General features: G+C 32.3%; 1 protein-coding gene across 3 annotated transcripts; it reads right to left on the bottom strand.

Annotated features, from left to right (window-relative positions):
• Nucleotides 1-182: 182 nt before the first annotated feature.
• On the bottom strand, nt 183-22,841 carry LOC143073053 (uncharacterized). Of its 3 annotated transcripts, XR_012977381.1 has the most exons (5): nt 21,300-21,403; nt 14,700-15,723; nt 13,740-13,896; nt 3,036-4,800; nt 183-960 (listed from the first exon to the last, which is right to left on the bottom strand). XR_012977381.1 is itself a non-coding variant. In XM_076248292.1 (4 exons), the coding sequence occupies exons 2-4, from the start codon at nt 15,472-15,474 to the stop codon at nt 3,450-3,452; spliced, it is 2,283 nt and encodes a 760-aa protein (XP_076104407.1). In that variant the 5' UTR covers nt 15,475-15,723; nt 22,760-22,841; the 3' UTR covers nt 2,393-3,449. The 3 variants fall into 3 exon arrangements, 2 of the variants coding, with proteins under 2 accessions (XP_076104407.1, XP_076104405.1); XM_076248292.1 differs by lacking the exons at nt 183-960; nt 21,300-21,403 and adding an exon at nt 22,760-22,841 and having other exon boundaries at nt 2,393-4,800; XM_076248290.1 differs by lacking the exon at nt 183-960 and having other exon boundaries at nt 2,393-4,800.
• Between the last annotated feature and the right edge of the window lie 292 nt (nt 22,842-23,133).

Raw genomic sequence — 23,133 nt, 5'->3', positions numbered from 1 at the left:
TGATTAAATAGTTGACACAGCATAGGTTTCTGACACAGAATGAATGTGGTCTAATGAACTTAAAAAATTTTTTTTTGCCTTTGAGCAATTCACTATGCTGTTGAATATTAATCCTCTCAAAAAAATGTTTGAAGAAATTTTCTTTTTATTTATGAAATCTGAAATGAGAAAAATTGCCCCCCCCCCCCCCCCATTTTTTTTTCACATACCCTTTCCCTTATTCCAAAACTGAACTCAATTCAAATTTCTAATGGAGTTTCCAACAATGACTACTCATTTAAATACATCATAAAATGTTAAAATGTAAAAAAAGTGCTTTTTATCACTGAATGGTAAAGATTGTTTTAATTTATCAGTTGGTAGTAAAAGTGAATATACATTGTATATTGTGTAAAACAATGATTTAAGTTGATTCAACTACTATTCTGGACAAAGAAAGATAACTCCAATTGAAAATTTCTTGCTATTGCGCAATATTGTGCAATTAGATATTTCTTGCTATTGCTCAATACTGTGTCATTGAAAATTTCTTGCTATTGCACAATACTTAATATAATAAGTTTGGATCCTGATTTGGACCAACTTGAAAACTGGGTCCATAATCAAAAATCTAAGTACATGTTTAATCAACTAAGTTTAATTTTGTCCCCTTTGGACCTTAATGTAGACCAATTTGAAAACCGGACCAAAATTAAGAATCTACATACACAGTTAGATTCGGCATATCAAAGAACTCCAATTATTCAATTTTTGATGAAATCAAACAAAGTTAAATTTTGGACCCTTTGGGCCCCTTATTCTTAAACTGTTGGGACCAACACTCCCAAATCAATCCCAACCTTCCTTTTATGGTCATAAACCTTGTGTTTAAATTTCATAGATTTCTATTTACATATACTAAAGTTATGGTGCGAAAACCAAGAAAAATGCTTATTTGGGCCCCTTTTTGGTCCCTTATTCCTAAGGTAGCAATACACAGTTAGGAGTTTAGTTTCGCATTTTGGCCCCTGTGGATTTTTAAAATAGGAAAGTTATTGTGTAATAAAAATCATTTTTAGACAGATGAGTGCTAATTTAGTCTTCAAAAATGGTTTATAAGTTCATCAAGATTATTTTTTACATGTTTTATGGGCTGTTTTCTGTTTGACCATCTGTATTGTCATAGCTAGACCGGCCATCGGTCCAGAAATTAATGTACTGTTTACAAACACTCTTTTTCTACGCGAAGTTTTTGACGCAATTTTACAAAAAAATGAGATGAAAGACATATGATTTTCATTGGATTTGCTGAATGATATATGTACACAGTTTCAGAAAAGGTATTACTTCAAATGATTGAAATTCTACTTTTAGCCAAATTTTGGGGAAATATGTGACATCTTTCCCCCCCTTTTTGCAATATTTTATAACAAATAAATGCAGATTGTTGCCATGGATACACCAAAAAGAAATTATATTTTACCATTTTATATACTGGATATAAAATCTATGGAAGATTCTGATTACATACGTATGTCCATATATGACACAAACAGTAAGCTTGATATTGCAAGAAAGCAATAAAAAGGGGATGGTAAAATTCATAAGGGCAAATTTTAGTATTTTTTCCTAACTGTTTATTGCTACCTTATGGCATACTAACCAAGCTCAGAATTGTATAATTTAAGACTTTTCATGCCACAAATCTATTGATATTTAGATTCTAAATCAACTTCTGAGTAAATTAAGTGTTTAAGAATGACAATATATGTCAATTTTATTGTTTACAGTCCTTAGCAACCAAAATTAGACATTTTGACACAAGGCTTATATTTGTACTCTATCGGCTTAACTCTTGCTTCTGATGGATTGGGCTGCATGTAGTAGCCTAAGTATTGAACGCGTTGTTTTTTTTTCTTGCGAATATATCAAATTATTGTTTTTATCAAGATTTCATGTTACATTTTGGCATATATTAAATGTATAGTTAAATCAGATGTAAGAAATTGATTCCCTATCACCAAGTTTTTTAATCAAGTCTTTGGTATGCAATAAGCATAAAGATTAACATTTTTATGCTTGAAATTGCTAAATGTTATACAATGTTGCATCATCAGAGATCTTATTAAGATATTCAACATTAAAAAACTGACAAAAGAGGTACAGTTTTTAAGATTTGGCTAAAAATTGAGGTAGAGACAAGATTTTACACTTTGACTTGGCACCTTTCTTTAAAATCAGTTTTTGTCGCGTTTCAGTGTCAACTGCTAACCTTCATAAAATATTCATTACCCAACCAATTTTCAAAAGTAAAAGGCCATTTTACTCGTATTAGCTAGCAGAACTCAGAAAATAAGTTAAAAGGGAGAATTTGAAAATTTTTTTTACTATTAAGGTAGCAATACACAGTTAGGAGTTTAGTTTCACATTTTGGCCCCTGTGGATTTTTAAAATAGGAAAGTTATTGTGTAATAAAAATCATTTTTAGACAGATGAGTGCTAATTTAGTCTTCAAAGATGGTTTATAAGTTCATCAAGATTATTTTTTACAAGTTTTATGGGCTGTTTTCTGTTTGACCATCCGTATTGTCATAGCTAGACCGGCCATCGGTCCAGAAATTAATGTACTGTTTACAAACACTCTTTTTCTACGCGAAGTTTTTGACGCAATTTTACAAAAAAATGAGATGAAAGACATATGATTTTCATTGGATTTGCTGAATGATATATGTACACAGTTTCAGAAAAGGTATTACTTCAAATGATTGAAATTCTACTTTTAGCCAAATTTTGGGGAAATATGTGACATCTTTCCCCCCCTTTTTGCAATATTTTATAACAAATAAATGCAGATTGTTGCCATGGATACACCAAAAAGAAATTATATTTTACCATTTTATATACTGGATATAAAATCTATGGAAGATTCTGATTACATACATATGTCCATATATGACACAAACAGTAAGCTTGATATTGCAAGAAAGCAATAAAAAGGGGATGGTAAAATTCATAAGGGCAAATTTTAGTATTTTTTCCTAACTGTTTATTGCTACCTAAACTGTTGGGACCTCAACTCCCAAAATCAATCCCAACCTTCCTTTTGTGGTCATAAACCTTGTGTTTAAATTTCATTGATTTCTATTTACTTATACTAAAGTTATTGTGCAAAAACCAAGAATAATGCTTATTTGGGCCCTTTTTTGGCCCCTAAATCCTAAACTGTTGGCACCAACCTTCCTTTTTTACTTTAATATACTATAGTTATAGTGAGAAAACCAAATGTCTTCGGACGACGACGCCAACGTGATACCAATATACGACAAAAACCCAGTGGCTGAAACGTCTTAAAAAATGGTTTATTACTACGTACAATAATGTTATATATGTTACATAATGAAACTTTTGAAATAAGAATACAAAAACAAGTATTTCATACTTAGTTCAACACAATACTATAAAAATACATATCAATTTGGTGGTGGAGGTCTCCATAAAATAAGAAGAGGTGTTTTAGCACTGGTATTTTGAGGCAAAACCAACGGACTATTGAATCTATAACTCATGGTGCTCTGTCCTTGCAATATGTTGCTGGAAATAATTTTCTGCTGATTTGTGGGCGGTCCATACTGAGAATAATTAGTTGGTCCTTTTGGAAGAATGAGTTTGGGTTTTTCGATTATTTTGTTTTGAAGATCACGCCCTGCATTATTTTGATCATTACAATTGTCATTTGCTTGCAATAAATATTTCTGTTTGGGTATAATACAAAACTCTTTGGACACTGGAAGTTTCTCCATTTGTTCTGACTGATCATTAGACATCTTGCTGTAGTTATGATCTAACTGATTATAAAACAGACTATGGTTATGTTCTGATTGAATAAAAGATCCTGTATTTTGCTTTGGGTTTTCAACTGTTTTCTCTTTAAGAACAGATAATGGGTCTGTTTTGACAGTGTCACTGATATTTGATTGTAAAAGGCAGTTTTGTTTAGGAAAACTAAAATCAGTACTGGACAGAGGTAGTTTGCCATTTTCTTCTGTTTGAACAGGAATCAGCTGATCTTTCTTATCATGTTCTGACTGATCAAATGTCTCAGCATTTGTTTTCTCACTAGAATTCTTGTTAACATTCTCATCTCTTAATGTGTTGGATGCCTGATTTATAATATTGAGTGGTGCATATTTGAAGTTTGCAATACAAATACCTTGGACATGTTGTACAGGTTTCTCAGTAGATGACTTTATAGGTTTAAATTTGGAATCTGTAATTTTTTTAATGGCAGCTGATATATCAGTATTTACCACCCTTTTACTGTTAGTAGATTTAGTTTGCTTCTTCTTTTTCTTTCTTGATTTTTTAGTTGAAAGATCTGTTTTATTTTCTGAATTCTTAATCCTCATCATTGACCTACGACGAACTGCTTCAGTTGCATTCTCACTGTGAACTTTTTCCATATGCTGGCGAAGTGCTCCAATACGTGAAAAAGTTCTACCACAAAAACATTTCTTGTGATTTTCAATTGAATGTTCCTTGATGTGACGTTGAAGTGCATTTCTGCCCTTAAACGTTGATGAACATATATGGCAGCAAAAATTCCTTGCATCGCTATGTTTATATCCAATATGTGATTGGAGAATTTGTTTGGTATGGAAAGCTGCTCCGCAAGTTTCACAGACAAATGTTCGTTCTGAATCAAAGTGTTGTTTTATATGCCTCTTTAATCTAGCACTGAAACAACACTTAAAATTGCAGTGCTCACATGCATATTTTTTTTCTGTTTTGTGATATTTCATGTGTGTAGCTAAATTACTCTTACTGAAAAAAATAAACATAGCAACATATGTAATTAAATGTATAAAGATATAAATAAAATATAAACAAAACTTTTACAACATATTATGGAATATATAGAAGGGTTTAGGTGGGCTTTACAGAGTAGAAAATAATAGGCTAATTCTACAGAATAATAGACCAAAAAAATAAATCAATATTGAACAAGAATGTGTCCATAGCACATAGATGCCCCACTAGCATAATCAATTCTATATTCAGTGGACCATGAAATTATGGTAAAAACTCTAATTTGGCATTAAAATTAGAAAGATTCTATTATTAGGAACATGCTTAATAATTTTCAAGTTGTTTGGACTTCTTCTTCTTCAAAAACTACAAACACCAAAAAATTTAACCTGTAGCAGGACAAATGGAGGAAAGGATGAACGAACTAAGGAATGGACAAACAAAAGCACATACTGAAAAACATAATGTCCCTAAGTGGAGGCATAACAGTTGAAAAAGGTAAAAACCAAGCATTCTGTGAGAATTGCCTGGTAATACATAGTACCTACTAATTAAAAATTCATTGTAATGGAACAAAGTCTTAAATTTATCTACAACTTATCATAGTGTAAGCTATATAGCAAATATTTAGTCAATATCTTCAAGGATGACAAAACAAAATTTTTAAATTTTTTTTTTTAATGAAGTCCAAGGGACATAACTCTGCACAAAATCATCAGACCTAGAAAAATCCTATAGCAAATGCCTTTTATCTATTTCTATATATATGGAGTTAAATGACCGTCGGCAGTCTTTGAAGGTTTTCTACATGGTTAATAAGTTGGTGTCTAGACTTAAAAATACACATGAAATGCTGTTTCATATTATTTAGTCCATGCATTGCTAATTGTAACAATGTAACTTTTTTGTTTATTTTAGACTTTTTGTGATTTGGATGAATGTTTAAGAATGAGATAAATCAAATATGAAAATTTGAGTCAATTAGGTGAACATGAATTCTACAGTTACTGGTTATTTGATAAAAGATGTGGTATGATTGCAAATGAGGAAACTCTTCAAAAGAGACCAAATGACACAGAAATTAACAACTTTAGGTCATTGTACAGCCTTATTTTTATAGTTCGTTCTTATGTTGTACTGTTATACCACTGTCCCAGGTTAGGGGGAGGGTTGGGATCCCGCTAACATGTTTAAACCCGCCCCATTAATTATGTATGTGCCTGTCCCAAGTCAGGAGCCTGTAATTCAGTGGTTGTCGTTTGTTTATGTGTTACATATTTGTTTTTCGTTCATTTTTTCACATAAATAAAGCCGTTAGTTTTCTCGTTTGAATTGTTTTACATTGTCTTATCGGGGCCTATTATAGCTGACTATGCGGTATGGGCTTTGCTCATTGTTGAAGGCAGTACGGTGACCTATAGTTGTTAATGTCTGTGTCATTTTGGTCTTTTGTGGATAGTTGTCTCATTAGCAATCATACCACATCTTCTTTTTTATATATTCAATAATGAGCAAAGTTCATACCTTTAATCAGCTATGAAGGCCCAGAAATTACTAACATTAAACAATTCAAATGAGAAAAATAACTGCCTAATTTTTCAACAAAATAATAAACAAATAAAAAGAAATATGTAACACAATAACAAACAATAAGCACTAAATTACTGGCTCCCGACTTGGAAAGGCACATACAGAATATGGCTGGGTTAAACATGTCAGCAGACACTCAACCCTGACCTAATAACAATCTCTAACATGAAAACTATGCAAAAGAGGGACAAAAATATACCAGAGGGACAGTCAAACTCATAGATTGAAAATAAACTACACCATGGCTAAAAATAAATAGACTAACAGACAAATAATAGTACAGAAGACAAAACATTGAAAACTAAAGACTAAGCAACACGAACCCACCAAAATTTGTGGTGAGCTCAGGTGCTCGGGAAGGGTTAGCAGATCCTGCTCCACATGTGACACCTGTCGTGTTGATTATGTTATTACAAATCCAGTCACAATCATAACCAGATGCTCCGCAGGGCGCAGCTTTATACGACCGCAGAGGTTGAACCCTGAACAGTTGGGGCAAGTATGGACACAACATTCAAGCTGGATTCAGCTCTAAATTTGGATTGTGATTAAATAGTTGACACAGCATAGGTTTCTGACACAGAATGAATGTGGTCTAATGAACTTAAATTTTTTTTTTTTGCCTTTGAGCAATTCACTATGCTGTTGAATATTAATCCTGTCAAAAAAAAGTTTGAAGAAATTTTCTTTTTATTTATGAAATCTGAAATGAGAAAAATTGAACCCCCCCCCCCCCCCCAATTTTTTTTTTCACATCCCCCTTTCCCTTATTCCAAAACTGATCTCAATTCAAATTTCTAATGGAGTTTGCAACAATAACTACTCATTTAAATACATCATAAAATATTAATATGTAATAAAAGTGCTTGTTATCACTGAATGGTAAAGATTGTTTTAATTTATCAGTTGGTAGTAAAAGTGAATATACATTGTATATTGTATAAAACAATGATTTAAGTTGATTCCACTACTATTCTGGACAAAGAAAGATAACTCTAATTGAAAATTTCTTGCTATTGCACAATATTGTGCAATTAGACATTTCTTGCTATTGCGCAATACTGTGCAATTGAAAATACTTGCTATTACACAATACTGTGCAATTGAAGATTTCTTGCTATTGCGCAATACTGTGCAATTGAAAATTTCTTGCTATTGCCCAATACTGTGCAATTGAAGATTTCTTGCTATTGCTGAATACTGTGCAATTGAAAATTTCTTGCTATTGCACAATACTTAATATAATAATTTGGATCCTGATTTGGACCAACTTGAAAACTGGGCCCATAATCAAAAATATAAGTACATGTTTAGATTCAGCATATCAAAGAAGCCCAAGAATTCTATTTTTGTTAAAATCAAACTTAGTTTAATTTTGGACGCTTTGGACTTTAATGTAGACCAATTAGAAAACAGGACCAACCAGATGCTCCGCAGGGCGTAGCTTTTTACGACCGCAAAGGTTGAACCCTGAACGGTTGGGGCAAGTATGGACACAACATTCAAGCTGGATTCAGCTCTAAATTTGGATTGTGATTAAATAGTTGACACAGCATAGGTTTCTGACACAGAATGTATGTGTTCTAATGAACTTAAAATTTTTGTTTTCTCTTAGAGCAATTCACTATGCTGTTGAATATTAATCCTCTCAAAAAAATGTTTGAAGAAATTTTCTTTTTTATTTATGAAATTTCAAATGAGAATTCTTTTTTATTTATGAAATTTCAAATGAGAATTCTTTTTTATTTATAAAATTTCAAATGAGAAAAATTGAACCCAATTTTTTTAATCACATCCCCCTTTCCCTTATTCCAAAACTAATCTCAATTAAAATTTCTTATGGAGTTTGCAACAATAACTACTCATTTAAATACATCATAAAATATTAAGATGTAAAAAAACTGCTTGTTATCACTGAATGGTAAAGATTATTTTAATTTATCAGTTGGTAGTAAAAAGTGAATATACATTGTATATTGTATATAACAAAGACTTAAGTTGATTCTGGACAAAGAAAGATAACTCCAATTAAAAAAAAATCTTGCTATTGCACAATATTTTGCAATTAGATATTTCTTGCTTACTATTCTGGACAAAGAAAGATAACTCTAATTAAAAAAAAATTTGCTATTTCACAATATTGTGCAATTAGATATTTCTTGCCATTGCGCAATACTGTGCAATTGAAAAGACTTGCTATTGCACAATACTTAATATTATAATTTTAGATCCTGATTTGGACCAACTTGAAAACTGGGCCCATAATAAAAAATCTAAGTACATTTTTGGATTCAGCATATCAAAGAACCCCAAGATTTCAATTTTTGTTAAAATCAGACTAAGTTTAATTTTGGACCCTTTGGACTTAAGTGTAGACCAATTTGAAAACAGGACCAAAAATGAAGAATCTACATACACAGTTAGATTTGGTATATCAAAGAACCCCATTTATTCAATTTTTGATGAAATCAAACAAAGTTTAATTTTGGACCCCGATTTGGACCAACTTGAAAACTGGGCCAATAATCAAGAATCTAAGTACATTTTTAGATTCAGCATATCAAAGAACCTAACTGATTCATTTTTTGTCAAAATCAAACTAAGTTTAATTTTGGACCCTTTGGACCTTAATGTAGACCAATTTGAAAACGGGACCAAAAGTTAAGAATCTACATACACAGTCATGACAGTTAGATTCGGCATATCAAAGAACCCCAATTATTCAATTTTGATGAAATCAAACAAAGTTTAATTTTGGACCCTTTGGGCCCCTTATTCTGTTGGGACCAAAACTCCCAAAATCAATACCAACCTTCCTTTTATGGTCATAAACCTTGTGTTTAAATTTCATAGATTTCTATTTACTTATACTAACGTTATGGTGCGAAAACCAAGAAAAATGCTTATTTGGGTCCCTTTTTGGCCCCTAATTCCTAAACTGTTGGGACCTAAACTCCCAAAATCACTACCAACCTTCCTTTTGTAGTCATTAACATTGTATTTAAATTTCATTGATTTCTATTTACTTAAACTAAAGTTATTGTGCGAAAACCAAGAATAATGCTTATTTGGGCCCTTTTTTGGCCCCTAATTCCTAAACTGTTGAAACCAAACTCCCAAAATCAATCCCAACCGTTCTTTTGTGGTCATAAACCTTGTGTCAAATTTTCATAGATTTCTATTCACTTAAACTAAAGTTATAGTGCGAAAACCAAGAAAATGCTTATTTGGGCCCTTTTTGGCCCCTAATTCCTAAAATGTTGGGACCAAAACTCCCAAAATCAATACCAACCTTCCTTTTATGGTCATAAACCTTGTGTTTAAATTTCATAGATTTCTATTTACTTATACTAACGTTATGGTGCGAAAACCAAGAAAAATGCTTATTTGGGTCCCTTTTTGGCCCCTAATTCCTAAACTGTTGGGACCTAAACTCCCAAAATCACTACCAACCTTCCTTTTGTAGTCATTAACATTGTATTAAAATTTCATTGATTTCTATTTACTTAAACTAAAGTTATTGTGCGAAAACCAAGAATAATGCTTATTTGGGCCCTTTTTTGGCCCCTAATTCCTAAACTGTTGAAACCAAAACTCCCAAAATCAATCCCAACCGTTTTTTTGTGGTCATAAACCTTGTGTCAAATTTTCATAGATTTCTATTAACTTAAACTAAAGTTATAGTGCGAAAACCAAAAAAATGCTTATTTGGGCCCTTTTTGGCCCCTAATTCCTAAAATGTTGGGACCAAAACTCCCAAAATCAATACCAACCTTCCTTTTATGGTCATAAACCTTGTGTTTAAATTTCATAGATTTCTATTTACTTATACTAACGTTATGGTGCGAAAACCAAGAAAAATGCTTATTTGGGTCCCTTTTTGGCCCCTAATTCCTAAACTGTTGGGACCTAAACTCCCAAAATCATTACCAACCTTCCTTTTGTAGTCATTAACATTGTGTTTAAATTTCATTGATTTCTATTTACTTAAACTAAAGTTATTGTGCGAAAACCAAGAATAATGCTTATTTGGGCCCTTTTTTGGCCCCTTATTCCTAAACTGTTGAAACCAAAACTCCCAAAATCAATCCCAAGCGTTCTTTTGTGGTTATAAACCTTGTGTCAAAATTTCATAGATTTCTATTTACTTAAACTAAAGTTATAGTGCGAAAACCAAGAAAATGCTTATTTGGGCCCTTTTTGGCCCCTAATTCCTAAAATGTTGGGACCAAAACTCCCAAAATCAATACCAACCTTCCTTTTGTGGTCATAAACCTTGTGTTAAAATTTCATAGATTTCCATTCACTTTTACTAAAGTTAGAGTGCGAAAACTAAAAGTATTCGGATGACGACGATGACGACGACGACGACGCCAACGTGATAGCAATATACGACGAAAATTTTTTCAAATTTTGCGGTCGTATAAAAATTAAGAATCTATATACACAGTTAGATTTGGCATATCAAAGAACCCCAATTATTCAATTTTTGATGAAATCAAACAAAGTTTAATTTGGACCCCAATTTGGACCAACTTGAAAACTGGGCCAATAATCAAAAATCTAAGTACATTTTTAGATTCAGCATATCAAAGAAGCCCAAGAATTTAATTTTTGTTAAAATCAAACTTAGTTTAATTTTGGACCCTTTGGACCTTAATGTAGACCAATTTGAAACAGGGACCAAAAATTAAGTATCTACATACACAGTTAGATTCGGCATATCAAAGAACCCCAATTATTCAATTTTTGATGAAATCAAACAAAGTTTCATTTTTGACCCTTTGGACCCCTTATTCCTAAACTGTTGGGACCAAAACTCCAAAAATCAATCCCAACCTTCTTTTTATGGTTATAAACCTTGTGTTTAAATTTCATAGATTTCTATTTACTTATACTAAAGTTATGGTGCGAAAACCAAGAAAAATGCTTATTTGGGCCCCTTTTTGGCCCCTAATTCCTAAACTGTTCAGACCTCAACTCCCAAAATCAATCACAACCATCCTTTTGTGGTCATAAACCTTGTGTCAAAATTTCATAGATTTCTATTCACTTAAACTAAAGTTATAGTGCGAAAACCATGAAAATGCTTATTTGGGCCCTTTTTGGCCCCTAATTCCTAAAATGTTGGGACCAAAACTCCCAAAATCAATCCCAACCTTCCTTTTGTGGTCATAAACCTCATGTTAAAATTTCATAAATTTCTATTCACTTTTACTAAAGTTAGAGTGCGAAAACTAAAAGTATTCGGATGACAACAACGACAGGGCAGACGACGACGCCAACGTGATACCAATATACGACCAAAAATTTTTCAATTTTTGCGGTCGTATAAAAAGGGAAGGGTATTGTAGTTACAACATAAGGAACATATCCTATGTCATCTGTGAAACAGATATTCCATAACGTTCAACCAACTCGTGATGGCGTCCTTAAAATTTACGAATGGATGATTTTAATTTCACCATTTGGAACTCTTGGTTCAATAGCTTTCTCGTGAGCAGCAATCCTTTATAAAGGAAATCATGATAGGAAAAACAAGCCCCGTTATATCGTATCAATTGGGAGATATATACTTCGTATGCAGGCGCTGCTGGAATGTTGCTACATAGAAATGGAATGTTCACAATTGGGAAGCTGAAATCAACTCTTTTGTCGTAAAGATTTGTTTTAAACCGACCCTCATAGTAAATTTCTAGATGTTTTAAAAGTTTCAAAGTTAATAGACAGAGGTGACAGGGCTAAATAACACCCAAGGAAATAAGATGAGCCAATGCTTATATAGCTGTATACCAAATTTATTGATTTACCTTAAGTTGTTCTTAAAAGGACTAGTCCAGTCAAACTGAGTTTTAACCTCAAACTAATTGCAACAGAAAATGTTTTAGTTCTAATCTATAGCATTAAGCCCTTAATATAACAGAAAAAAGTCCCATAAAATCTAACTTGAGGAAAACTCAAAATCAGCATTTTTAATTTCCTATGGAAGGGGAGATAACTCCGCAAAAATGAGTCTTTATTGGTCAGTTTTTGGTTGATTTTCTTTAAATTTATGTAAAGTATGTTCCTTTGATGGGGTTATAAGTTCACATTTTACTATATTATATATTCTTCTGCTCATGAAATGTACAAAACGGAAGTGTTCTGGGTATTTTTATTCTTTTTTGGTGCATTTTTCTTTAAAGAAATTGCAAATTTGTGACTTTGTGACCATTTTGAAAAAATAATGTGAAAATTTGGTATTATTTATATCTGTATATATTATATTTTTTCAGTATCTTGCTTGTTTAACCCTTTCCTCCATTGAAATTTTTGTTTTGCCTACTTCATTCGCATAGGATTTTTCAACAAAATATTGAAAATGCTTTGAAGTATTAATGCATTGCTAAAAACAAATATTCCATCAAATAAATCTAGTCCGATATTCTTATGAATATTCTTTTCATTTTCGATACAAATTTTATTAAGTCTGATGCAGGCACTTTGTAGTCAAAGCGTTTCAACTGAGGTACTACACAGGCGTCAAAAGGCATCATTATGGAGTAAAGGGTTAAAGAAACGTTAAACCACAAAAAGAAGAATATATGCTTAATTATTTTTATCAAATTTGAGATTCTTTACCATGACATGCTGAAAAATTCAATAAATAGTCAACTAATGCATTACAAAATCTAGATTGCAGCTTGATAAAAGATATGAAAAGACATATAGAGCTGTTTGTTATACTCTATAGACGGCTAAAATATCAAGAGTCAATACATTCTGTTGAATAGAAGCGGTAAAGCTATAATTTTGTATCAATTTTTATTGATATTTCTGCCTTTTTTGCAGAGTTATCTCCCTTTTCCATGCAAATCTCCATAGGAATCTTAAATCATGATTTGTTTTAGTCTTCCTCAAGTAAGATTGTATGGGACTTTTTTCTGTGTATATTAGGGGTATAATGCTTAAGATTAAAACTTAAAAATCTTCTGTTGCAATTACTTTAAGGTTAGGGTCAAATTTATGCTAGATTGACTGGACTAGACCTACCCAGGTACATGTAATGACAAACTGAAACAACAGTTGATCCAACTGCCAATGTTGGAGGAAACATCATACCTAAGTCTTGTTCTTTTTTAATTCTGTCATATAAAGGGAATTGACACTGTAATTGCATTCGAGAGAGGTCTCCCAATTTTTTGAGCTGGGGGATTATCCAAGTTTCCTTGTGTGACATCAAGAAATAACTTGATGTTTGGAGTATAGAAATCAAACCTCTTCACTAATACTTTTACACAAGCCATATTTTTCCATTGTTAAACCACAATTCATATTATGACCTTTCTTGAAATGGATGTATTTTCAAACCTGGTCTAACCTACCTATAAAATGATTTCCCGCAATCTGAACATAACAAATTCCTTTCTAATGTAAATTTCTGTCCACTTTTTTTATGGTGTGCATAACTTTTTTCATGCTTTCTTAAACTGAGCCTTGTTGTGAAGATCTGTTGGCATGGTTTACACATTATTGGTCCTTCTGTAAAACAAACACATGCAGATATCATGTTTACACAATATGAGGTACACATCCTTAATGTTTATAACAAATATTCCCTAAAGTCTTTTTATTACCCCTGGGTTGATAACTGAAAAAGAAGTTGATTATACAAAACATCTGCAAATTCTTTTTTGTTCTATTTCCTCTCTGACATTCTTGTTCATGTATTCATCATACTGAGGATTCATTTATTTTCGTGGGTACCAATTTTCGTGGATAAAGGAAATTATGTATGCTCTTGCATATTTAATTTTATGGTTTTGACAAAGTCTGCATACATTCCTTAAGAAAATTTGTTATTCATTAAACATTTAAATTCTTAGTTCCCCTATACCCACATAATCCTTGAAAATTGGTATCCAACAAATATTAATGAATCCATAGTATTATAAAATCATAATTTATAAAGAACATCATGCAACATGGTAAAAAAAAATATTTTGCATTTTGATCTGTTTATCAAGTCAATAGCTCATTGTTTGTAATTCATGTATTTGTCCTGTTGTTGCCACAAGTTTGTATTGCCTTTTTTTTTAATCCAGCTTTCTTCTTTTTGGTTGGTTGCTGTTATATATATCGTTGAATACTTGAGAAACAGTACTACATAGTATCATTGGCAGATCCTGTAATTTTTCCCGGTTTGGAATCCTCTGCCCTTCTTTAAATTATTTTCTTCTATTAATTTATGTAAATTTTTCATGATGTTAGGTAACCCCCACCCCTTTCAAAATGGCTTGTTTCTCGCCAGAGTACATTATACTAGTATATATGCATATATTTACCTGTATGATTTTTTTTGTGGTGGGTATATAACCTACTGGGTGTGTCAAAAGATCTATCACATAATTTACAAGTGTTATTCATTTTCATCAAATCAACTTTGGAGACATTTATGGCATGCTGAACTTGGCAGTGATCGGAATATTGAGTGAATGAGTGAAACAACTGTTCACACGTAGTGCACTTATATTCCTGGTGAGATTCCATGTGGTTATTATATTGACGGGTAAAATAAAATCCCATTCCACATTTATCACATTTGAAGTTAATAATGCTATGACTTGATTTCATGTGTTCCCTATAAGCCTTTCCACCTACAAAGGTCAAGTCACATTTTTTACAGACATGGATAATGTTTCGACGACGAGTTCTCTTTGGCGCTGATGGGTCCTTTTCAACTTTTTTCTTTGTTTTTTTTTTCTTTTTTACACTTTTAACATTAGACTGAGAGTGCAGAGATTCTTCTTCGATCACAACTTCACTTCCCACATTACTGTAGTCATCACTGTGGTCAACCTGGTCAATACATGTATATGGTTTCTCACTAGTAAAGTTATCATGGCTTCTACTGTAGTCCAGGTTAACCAGTGTTCTATTGTAATTCGGATTAACCAGTGTTCTAAAGGCTTCTGTGTTTATTGTTTCAAAACTATCATTAAGAGTATTGGCGGATTCTTCATCTCTGACAATTTTTTCATAAATTTCCTTGTTTATTGACTCGGCAATAAACTTATTTGTTGATTGGCTGTTTATTGTTGATGTATTCAATGTACACATTTCATTGCTGACAATAGTAGCTTCATATGCTATATCCTCTTGAACTGCTCTTATTTGGTCTAAGTTATGTGTTGGATTTACCAATTGGATAGATTTGTGTAGCTTAGATAATGCTCCTGTAGGACTTGATGATGTTGTGGAAGAAAAAGTTTTCAAACATCTTGTTTGGAAGGACAGCAACAAATTGAAACCTTTTTCTTTTTCCTCAGCAGTAAAATGACTTTGAAATATTTCTTCTGCAGACTTCAACTGTGAAAAATAAAAATCATTATTTAAGTATTTTCAATTGAGATGAATATACATGATTATTTTATTTGTACATCTAATTAAAAGTTTGTGTCAAGTCTTGTTTTCAGAGATAACTGTAGTGTTTGGCAATAGGACAAAAACCATAATGGATTATTGGAAATATTTGGAGACAATTTTCAACTGGAACAATGTTTACATTTTGAATTGATGTATTACTTAGTATCTAAGTATAGTAACAAATAATATGATATAAATTCAGTGAAATCCAGTAAATATGCAAAAGAAAGGCGAAAAAACAAAGGGACTGATTCTGAAATAAACTGAAATGGCTGAAAAAGAAAAAGACAAAAAGGCATTTGTCAATTGTTTTTTTTAATAAAATTGAGAATGGAAATGGGGAATGTGTCAACGAGACAACAAGCCAACCATAGAGCAGACAACAGCCAAAGGCACAATGGGTCTTCAATGCAGCAAGAAACTGTCATATCATTCATGTTATTAGCCTTTAAAATTCAGCTGGTAACCAACTAGTCTGAGATTGCGTTGAGATTGACCTGAGATTCTGAAGGCTTTTATGAGGGGGGCAATACCTTTTTATGTTAACCTGTTTTGGCCTTATTTTAGGTGTTGTTAACTGTTATTTGAGATAAAATTGAACTGTTAAGTGTTTTCAACCCACTGTCTGTTATCTGTTCTGTTGAAATTTGCAATGTTGTTAACTGTTTGTTTGAAAATGGGACTCTGTTACATGTAATTTGACACTTAAAGTGTTCACTGTTTTTAACATAATTTGTCTCTGTGAACTGATCTTTACTGTTATTTACAAGAATTTTAAGATTCACTAATCACATTAAATTTGCTGTCCATTTCTTTCTTTGTGGTGCTTCTTCAAAGGCGTTAAATAAAAAAATATAATAGACTTTCAAGTCATAATTATTTGGACTCATATGTTACTGTCTTTGGAGATCTTTGAGATAAGTAATCCTTAATAAAATTGAGAATGGAAATGGGGAACAACCCAACAAAAGAGTACAAAAAAGCCAATGGCAAAACAAAAATGAGTCTTCAACACAACGAGAGAATCCTATGCCAGGAGGAGGGCTGAAGCTGACTTTTAAGAGAGCAATCATTTAACTTCAAGCAAAAAGGGAGCGGTAACTAGTTCATATAAACTGTTATCACAGAGATATGTCTCGCTTTTTTGTGATTTCGATAATGCAAATGTTGAAATAAAAAATGGCAACACTTTAACATGTAAGTTTAGCAAATATTCAAAGTCAATAAACTATGACTAAACAATCTCCATGGAAATGAGATGTGCCAATGCTAATACAACTACATACCAAATACCATTGACTTAATTATCATTAAGTAGTTCTCTTTAAAGTTATACAAACCTAAACACAAACTCATACATGTAAAATAAGCAAAATTTCAAAGTCAATAGACCATAACTGAAGGAGCGGGGTCAAATAATCTCCATGGTAATGAGATGTGTCAATACTTATACAACTGCATACCAAATATCTTTGACTTACTACTAGTAGTTCACCATAAACTAGACCTAATCACAAACTAATACATTGTTGACGCCGCCCTCTCCACCTCCGACACCGGAAACAGCATACCTATGTCTCGCTTTTTGACTCTGTCAAGAGAGACAATACCAGATGCTCCGCAGGGCGCAGCTTTATACGACCGCAGAGGTTGAACCCTGAACGGTTGGGCAAGTATGGACACAACATTCAAGCTGGATACAGCTCTAAATTTGGATTGTGATTAAATAGTTGACACAGCATAGGTTTCTGACACAGAAGGAATGTGGTCTAATGAACTTAAAATATTTTTTTTGCCTTTGAGCAATTCACTTTGCTGTTGAATATTAATCCTCTCAAAAAAATGTTTGAAGAAATTTTCTTTTTATTTATGAAATCTGAAATGAGAAAAATTTAACCCCCCCCCCCCCCCCACCCCCCACATTTTTTTTTCACATACCCCTTTCCCTTTTTCTAAAACTGATCTCAATTCAAATTTCTAATGGAGTTTGCAACAATAACTACTCATTTAAATACATCATAAAATATTAAAATGTAACAAAAGGTGCTTGTTATCACTGAATGGTAAAGATTGTTTTAATTTATCAGTTGGTAGTAAAAGTGAATATACATTGTATAAATTGTATAAAACAATGATTTAAGTTGACTCAACTACTATTCTGGACAAAGAAAGATAACTCCAATCAATTGAAATTTTTTCAACATCAACTTCATTTGAGGTGCACCTGAGACATATCTGTCTTGTCGGAGAGTACCCTGATAGTGACCTTGTTCAATTCTTAGTCTGTGAGAAGAATTACGCAATCGAGTGAAATTTCTCCTCTGCTCAGGCGATTGTAATATAGTAAGATATCTTTCAAGACCAAAATGAGTCTTAAAAGTGCTATAGCTACAATGCAACCCATCAGCACAATTGTGCATTTGGTTTCTCCACTGTATTTCATAGTGCTGATAGTCAGATACAAAAACTTTTTAATTCAAATTTTGAATCTAAAATTGCTTGCAAAGGCTAGACTGTCAACCCCATTAATTTTTTTTTGCAAATAGTTTAATGATCCATACCAAGAGGGAATTTTTGATTCAAATAATAGCTTTGACTCTAAATATGCATCTTTTAGTAAGGGAAAGGATGAACCCAAATTTTCAAGCCTGTGCCATTATCTGATCATAAATTTGGTGATATCAAAATGTAAAGGAAATCTCCCAAGTTCTGAACGAGTGGCAAGGTTAGTTGCTCTTTTCCCCACACCTAGTAATAATATACAAAATTTCATATGTAATCTTTTTGAAAGAAGTTTAGGATAGGCTTCATCAACTGTAGAAGTCTGAGAATTTAATTTTTTTTGAAGGGATTAAAAAAGCCACAAATTTCCGAACTATACAAAAGAATGGGTTTAATTGTATGATTAAATACGTGGAGGCTGTTTTTAATATTTGGATTCAGTGACAAGAAGTCCTTTCGTAGCTTGTAGTATGCTTTCAATGCCTTATCATGCTTATTGTACAATTCCTTCTGAGCAAGGGAAAAAGATCCTGATGCACTAAATGTTATGCCTAAATATTTACAATGTTGAACAAAATCTATCAACATGTCATAAAAATAAAAATTATGTTTTATATGCCTGCCTGCTTTGTTAATTACCATCACCTTAGTTTTTTTTAGATTAATTTTCATACACCAATCTTTACAATAATTATTTAATTGATCAAGTTTACACTGAAGCCTATACATGTAGTAGCCTCACTGGACACAATTACGAACAATTTTTGAACTTTAATTATTTTTTTTCTATATGTAGAATACTTTTCTTGAATTGTTTGTACCATAGAATTAAAGATGTATGAATGCTTTTCATTTTGAATCATAACACACATAATTTTCTATTTACGTTGGGATACTTTGGTAAGATTTTCATGACCTGGTTTTATGGGTCTAGCAAGCCCAATATGGACACAATTACGAACGGCACAATATTTATATATCTGGTAGAAAAAAATCAATGACAACGATCTAAATTTATGAAACATACATTAATCTTATCTTAAACACATTTCCTAAAAAAAATAAGAAGTGTAATATGGTACTTTACCTCAAATTCTTCAGCAGTAGTTGAAGACGAAATTAGTGACAAAAATTTTTTGTTGAAAAGGAAATAATTCAGATTGTTTGTTTTTATGCAAGTTCTTTTGTCTAAGAAGCACTGAATTCTCTTTTCAGTTAGTGAACCTATGATTTTAATTTATATTAAACCTTTACTTTCGGAGTTCTCAGGACTTTTCAGTAAGAATAGATCAGGGTCACCCGAGTCTGAGAAAACATTCATTTTTTAATTATTTAGGCAAGATAAAGGGTATCACACATATGAACAGATTCAAGAGATATTTTTCTATCTATATAATGACAAAAGAAGGCAATTTGCACTAGCTTGTGAGCTTTATTCGTGTAATTTCCAAGAGAGGGAGTCATTATTTTGACATTTACGAAACTTAAATTTTCGTCGTCTGCAACATTAACCATGTGTGCATGAACTTTTTTTTCGTCAAAACACAAGTAATGTAGTGGGTTTTTAATTAATAGAAACATTTATTAATAATCATGCATAAATATCATGTAAGGGGGCAAACATTAAAAATCGTTCGTAATTGTGTCCAGTCGTAATTGCGTCCAGTAATAAGTAATAAGTAATACAGTTATAAGGCTAAGCAAATAATGGCAGCATAAATTGTAAGCTGCTTTTGATGAACAAGTGGGTAATCTATGTTTAAATTATCAATATGAAAATCTATGATTATATTAAAGTCTTGTGGCTTCCCTCTAAAGAAATTTTGGCTTGATGTTTCCTAATTCATGGACACAAATGTAGTTTGTACGCATACAACAATCACTTTTCCATTGTGGCGTCAGATATTTTGTATTGTGACATCAAAGTTTTACGGGAACCTGTGTGATATCCAGTAATGGCGGATAAATAGCGATAAGGTGTATTTTTTTCCATGGAACTGTTTTACCTTCTTCTTCTTTTCTTCGTATGAGCTTCCTATTATATTAAAGGAACACCCCTTATCGGGTAATATTAAAATATTAAAAAAGAGGGAAGAAACGGATAAAATATATTACATCAAGGTAAAATCCAGTGGTGGTGCGCTATACATAACGTGACGGTACCCAAATTGCACCTATTTTGACAGTTTTTTCATCTACGTTTTTTTATCATAAAAACAAAAATGTCCATTCTGTGTTTATTTTGTAGCCCTATCCTTCTTTATTATAAAGGTACACCAATTTGATTTTTATTCCATATGGAATCATAGAAAAATTGGTCTAAACTGACCTCCAAACCATCAATGATTCTGAAATGAGGAGTACCCAAATTGCTTCCATGCTTTAATTTACATAGTCAAAAGTCTAATAACAGAGCTTTTGTTTAATTTCTTTAAATATTTTGAACAATTGGACATTAGTCCATGCTTACTCTTCATTATTTTTTAAATGGATACTTGTAACATATTGTATTTGTTCATTTTAAAAAGATGACGTTTTGATGACGTCGCATGGCGACGTTTCAGTACATTTTGCTTTTTCGGTAAATACTTCATCTCTTGATAGATACTGTGAACGTTTTGTGCATATCTAAATAGTTTTACCTATGTTGAAAGATGTGCTTAGTATCAAATCATAAAAAAACAAATTGTTTAGTCTCTAGAAAATCTTGTAAGATTTTCGCTGCTAGTTTTGCTAAATAGGTGCAATTTGGGTACTCGGTGCAATTTGGGTACCGTTACGTTAGACAGTGAATTGTAGAAAAAAAAGAATCATAGCATATAAAATATAAAATTATGTACATAAAAATGATAAACCGATCTACAGAAGTCATATAACTCAAATAATTAGTCAATCATTTTATTTTAACCCTAACCCTTCTACCAGAGACATATATATGTCTCTGCTTCTACTGTTCTTCTGCAGTTTATTGTGCTTGTGTAATGAAAAGGGTATTTTAAGATTATTGCTTAACATACCTTCACTGAAAATAATGTGAAATAGATGCTCTGCATTTTAAAACATTTGAAAATCTGGATTGGGAATAAATAACAAATTTGAGCTTTTTTCTGTTGGGGACAGAAACGAACGTAAACGTATAATATACATTGGATAATGCTCTAGCTAGATAGTTTTCTGATCGAATCATTTAAAATGTAACTTAATCTTAAGAAAATTAAGCGACAACAACGCATCACAACGTTCTAAATAAAAATCTTTGTATATACTCACTTAGGTCAAGTTACAAGGATCCGGTCTTTTACATGAAGAAAGAGAGCTCTTTTTAAACACGAAAGAAATTTAATAAAAAAAAGTTCCTCTTTGTAAGGTTTAGGGTTAGGGTTAGGGTTAGGTCCAAGTTAGGGTTAGGGTTAGGTCCAAGTTATGGTTATGGTTATGGTTATGGTTATGGTTAGGGTTAGGGTTAGGGTTTAATACTAGGTTAGGGATAGGGTTAGGGTTTTGGTTAGGGTTAGGGTTAGGGTTTTGGTTAGGGTTAGGGTTAGGGTTCGGGTTTAATACTAGGTTAGGGATAGGGTTAGGGTTAGGGTTAGGGTTAGGGTTAGGGTTTAATACTAGGTTAGGGATAGGGTTAGGGTTATGGTTAGGGATAGGGTTAGGGCTTTGGTTAGGGTTAGGGTTAGGGTTAGGGTTTAATACTAGGTTAGGGATAGGGTTAGGGTTAGGGTTAGGGTTAGGGTTAGGGTTAGGGTTAGGGTTAGGGTTAGGGTTAGGGTTAGGTCCAAGTTAGGGTTAGGGTTATGGTTAGGGTTAGGGTTTAATACTAGGTTAGGGTTAGGGTTAGGGTTAGGGTTAGGGTTAGGGTTAGGGTTTAATAGGTTAGGGTTAGGGTTTAATAGGTTAGGGTTAGGGTTAAAGTTAACTATTCAACTAGCTACATTGTTCCTGGACTTTTCAACTAGCTACTTTTTTCAGGAACTTTTCGACTGCACTCGGAATTAAACAACTAGTTTGAAAGTTGTTTGTTCCGGCGGAACTTTTCAACTAGTTATTGCGTTACAATGGAACATAGGGCTGTTACATATATCTCTGGCTTGTGTTAAGGGATATATTTAGACCAATTAAACTGTTGATTGTTTTATGTTGTGCAGTTACATAAGATTTCATGTTAGGGGGAGTGTTGAATGCTCACAATCATGTTTAAGAAAAAGAAAGAGGAAACATGATCCTTTTTTAGAAACTGATGAGTTTCCATTCACTGTCCTTCTAGAGAAATCATGTCTTTTATATATCAATATACTGTGTTTATTATTATATTAACTTGATTAATGATTCATTTAACAGTGGAATGATATATTTGTTTCATACATTTAGGCTAACAGTTTTAAGTATTTACGCCATGCACATAAATGGTGAAAGAGATTTTGGTAAACCTGACAACATCTGACATATATTATATCTTATAGTACATACTTACGACATATAGTAAATGTACAGCTTTTGACTGGAGGGCTAGGAAACGTTTTGAAAGTGTATATAGGCTCGAAGAAGATTTTACGTGTACAGCTGTAAAAGGAGGTAAAAAAAGATTAACAAGTGAACACAGACAAAAGAAAAATTGTTAGTATAATAGTCCGAGCTTCGGATCACTGGTCACATACTACATAAATGATTATTTCTAATTGATATTCTAACTTAATTGGTTGGCATACTCATATATATTCAAATAAAGAGTTGAAGAAGAAGAAGAAACAGTTGACTTGAGAAAAAGTTCTGTAACATCACGTGGTTTTTTTTTATGTTTTTTTTTCTTTAGTTTTCTACATTTTTTCACAGATGAGTTTATGTTGG

Source organism: Mytilus galloprovincialis, chromosome 4 (assembly GCF_965363235.1).
Source record: "Mytilus galloprovincialis chromosome 4, xbMytGall1.hap1.1, whole genome shotgun sequence".
NCBI lineage: Eukaryota > Metazoa > Mollusca > Bivalvia > Mytilida > Mytilidae > Mytilus > Mytilus galloprovincialis.
The sequence above is the reverse complement of the archived record's forward strand: the minus strand, read 5'-3'. Positions and strand labels throughout refer to the sequence as shown.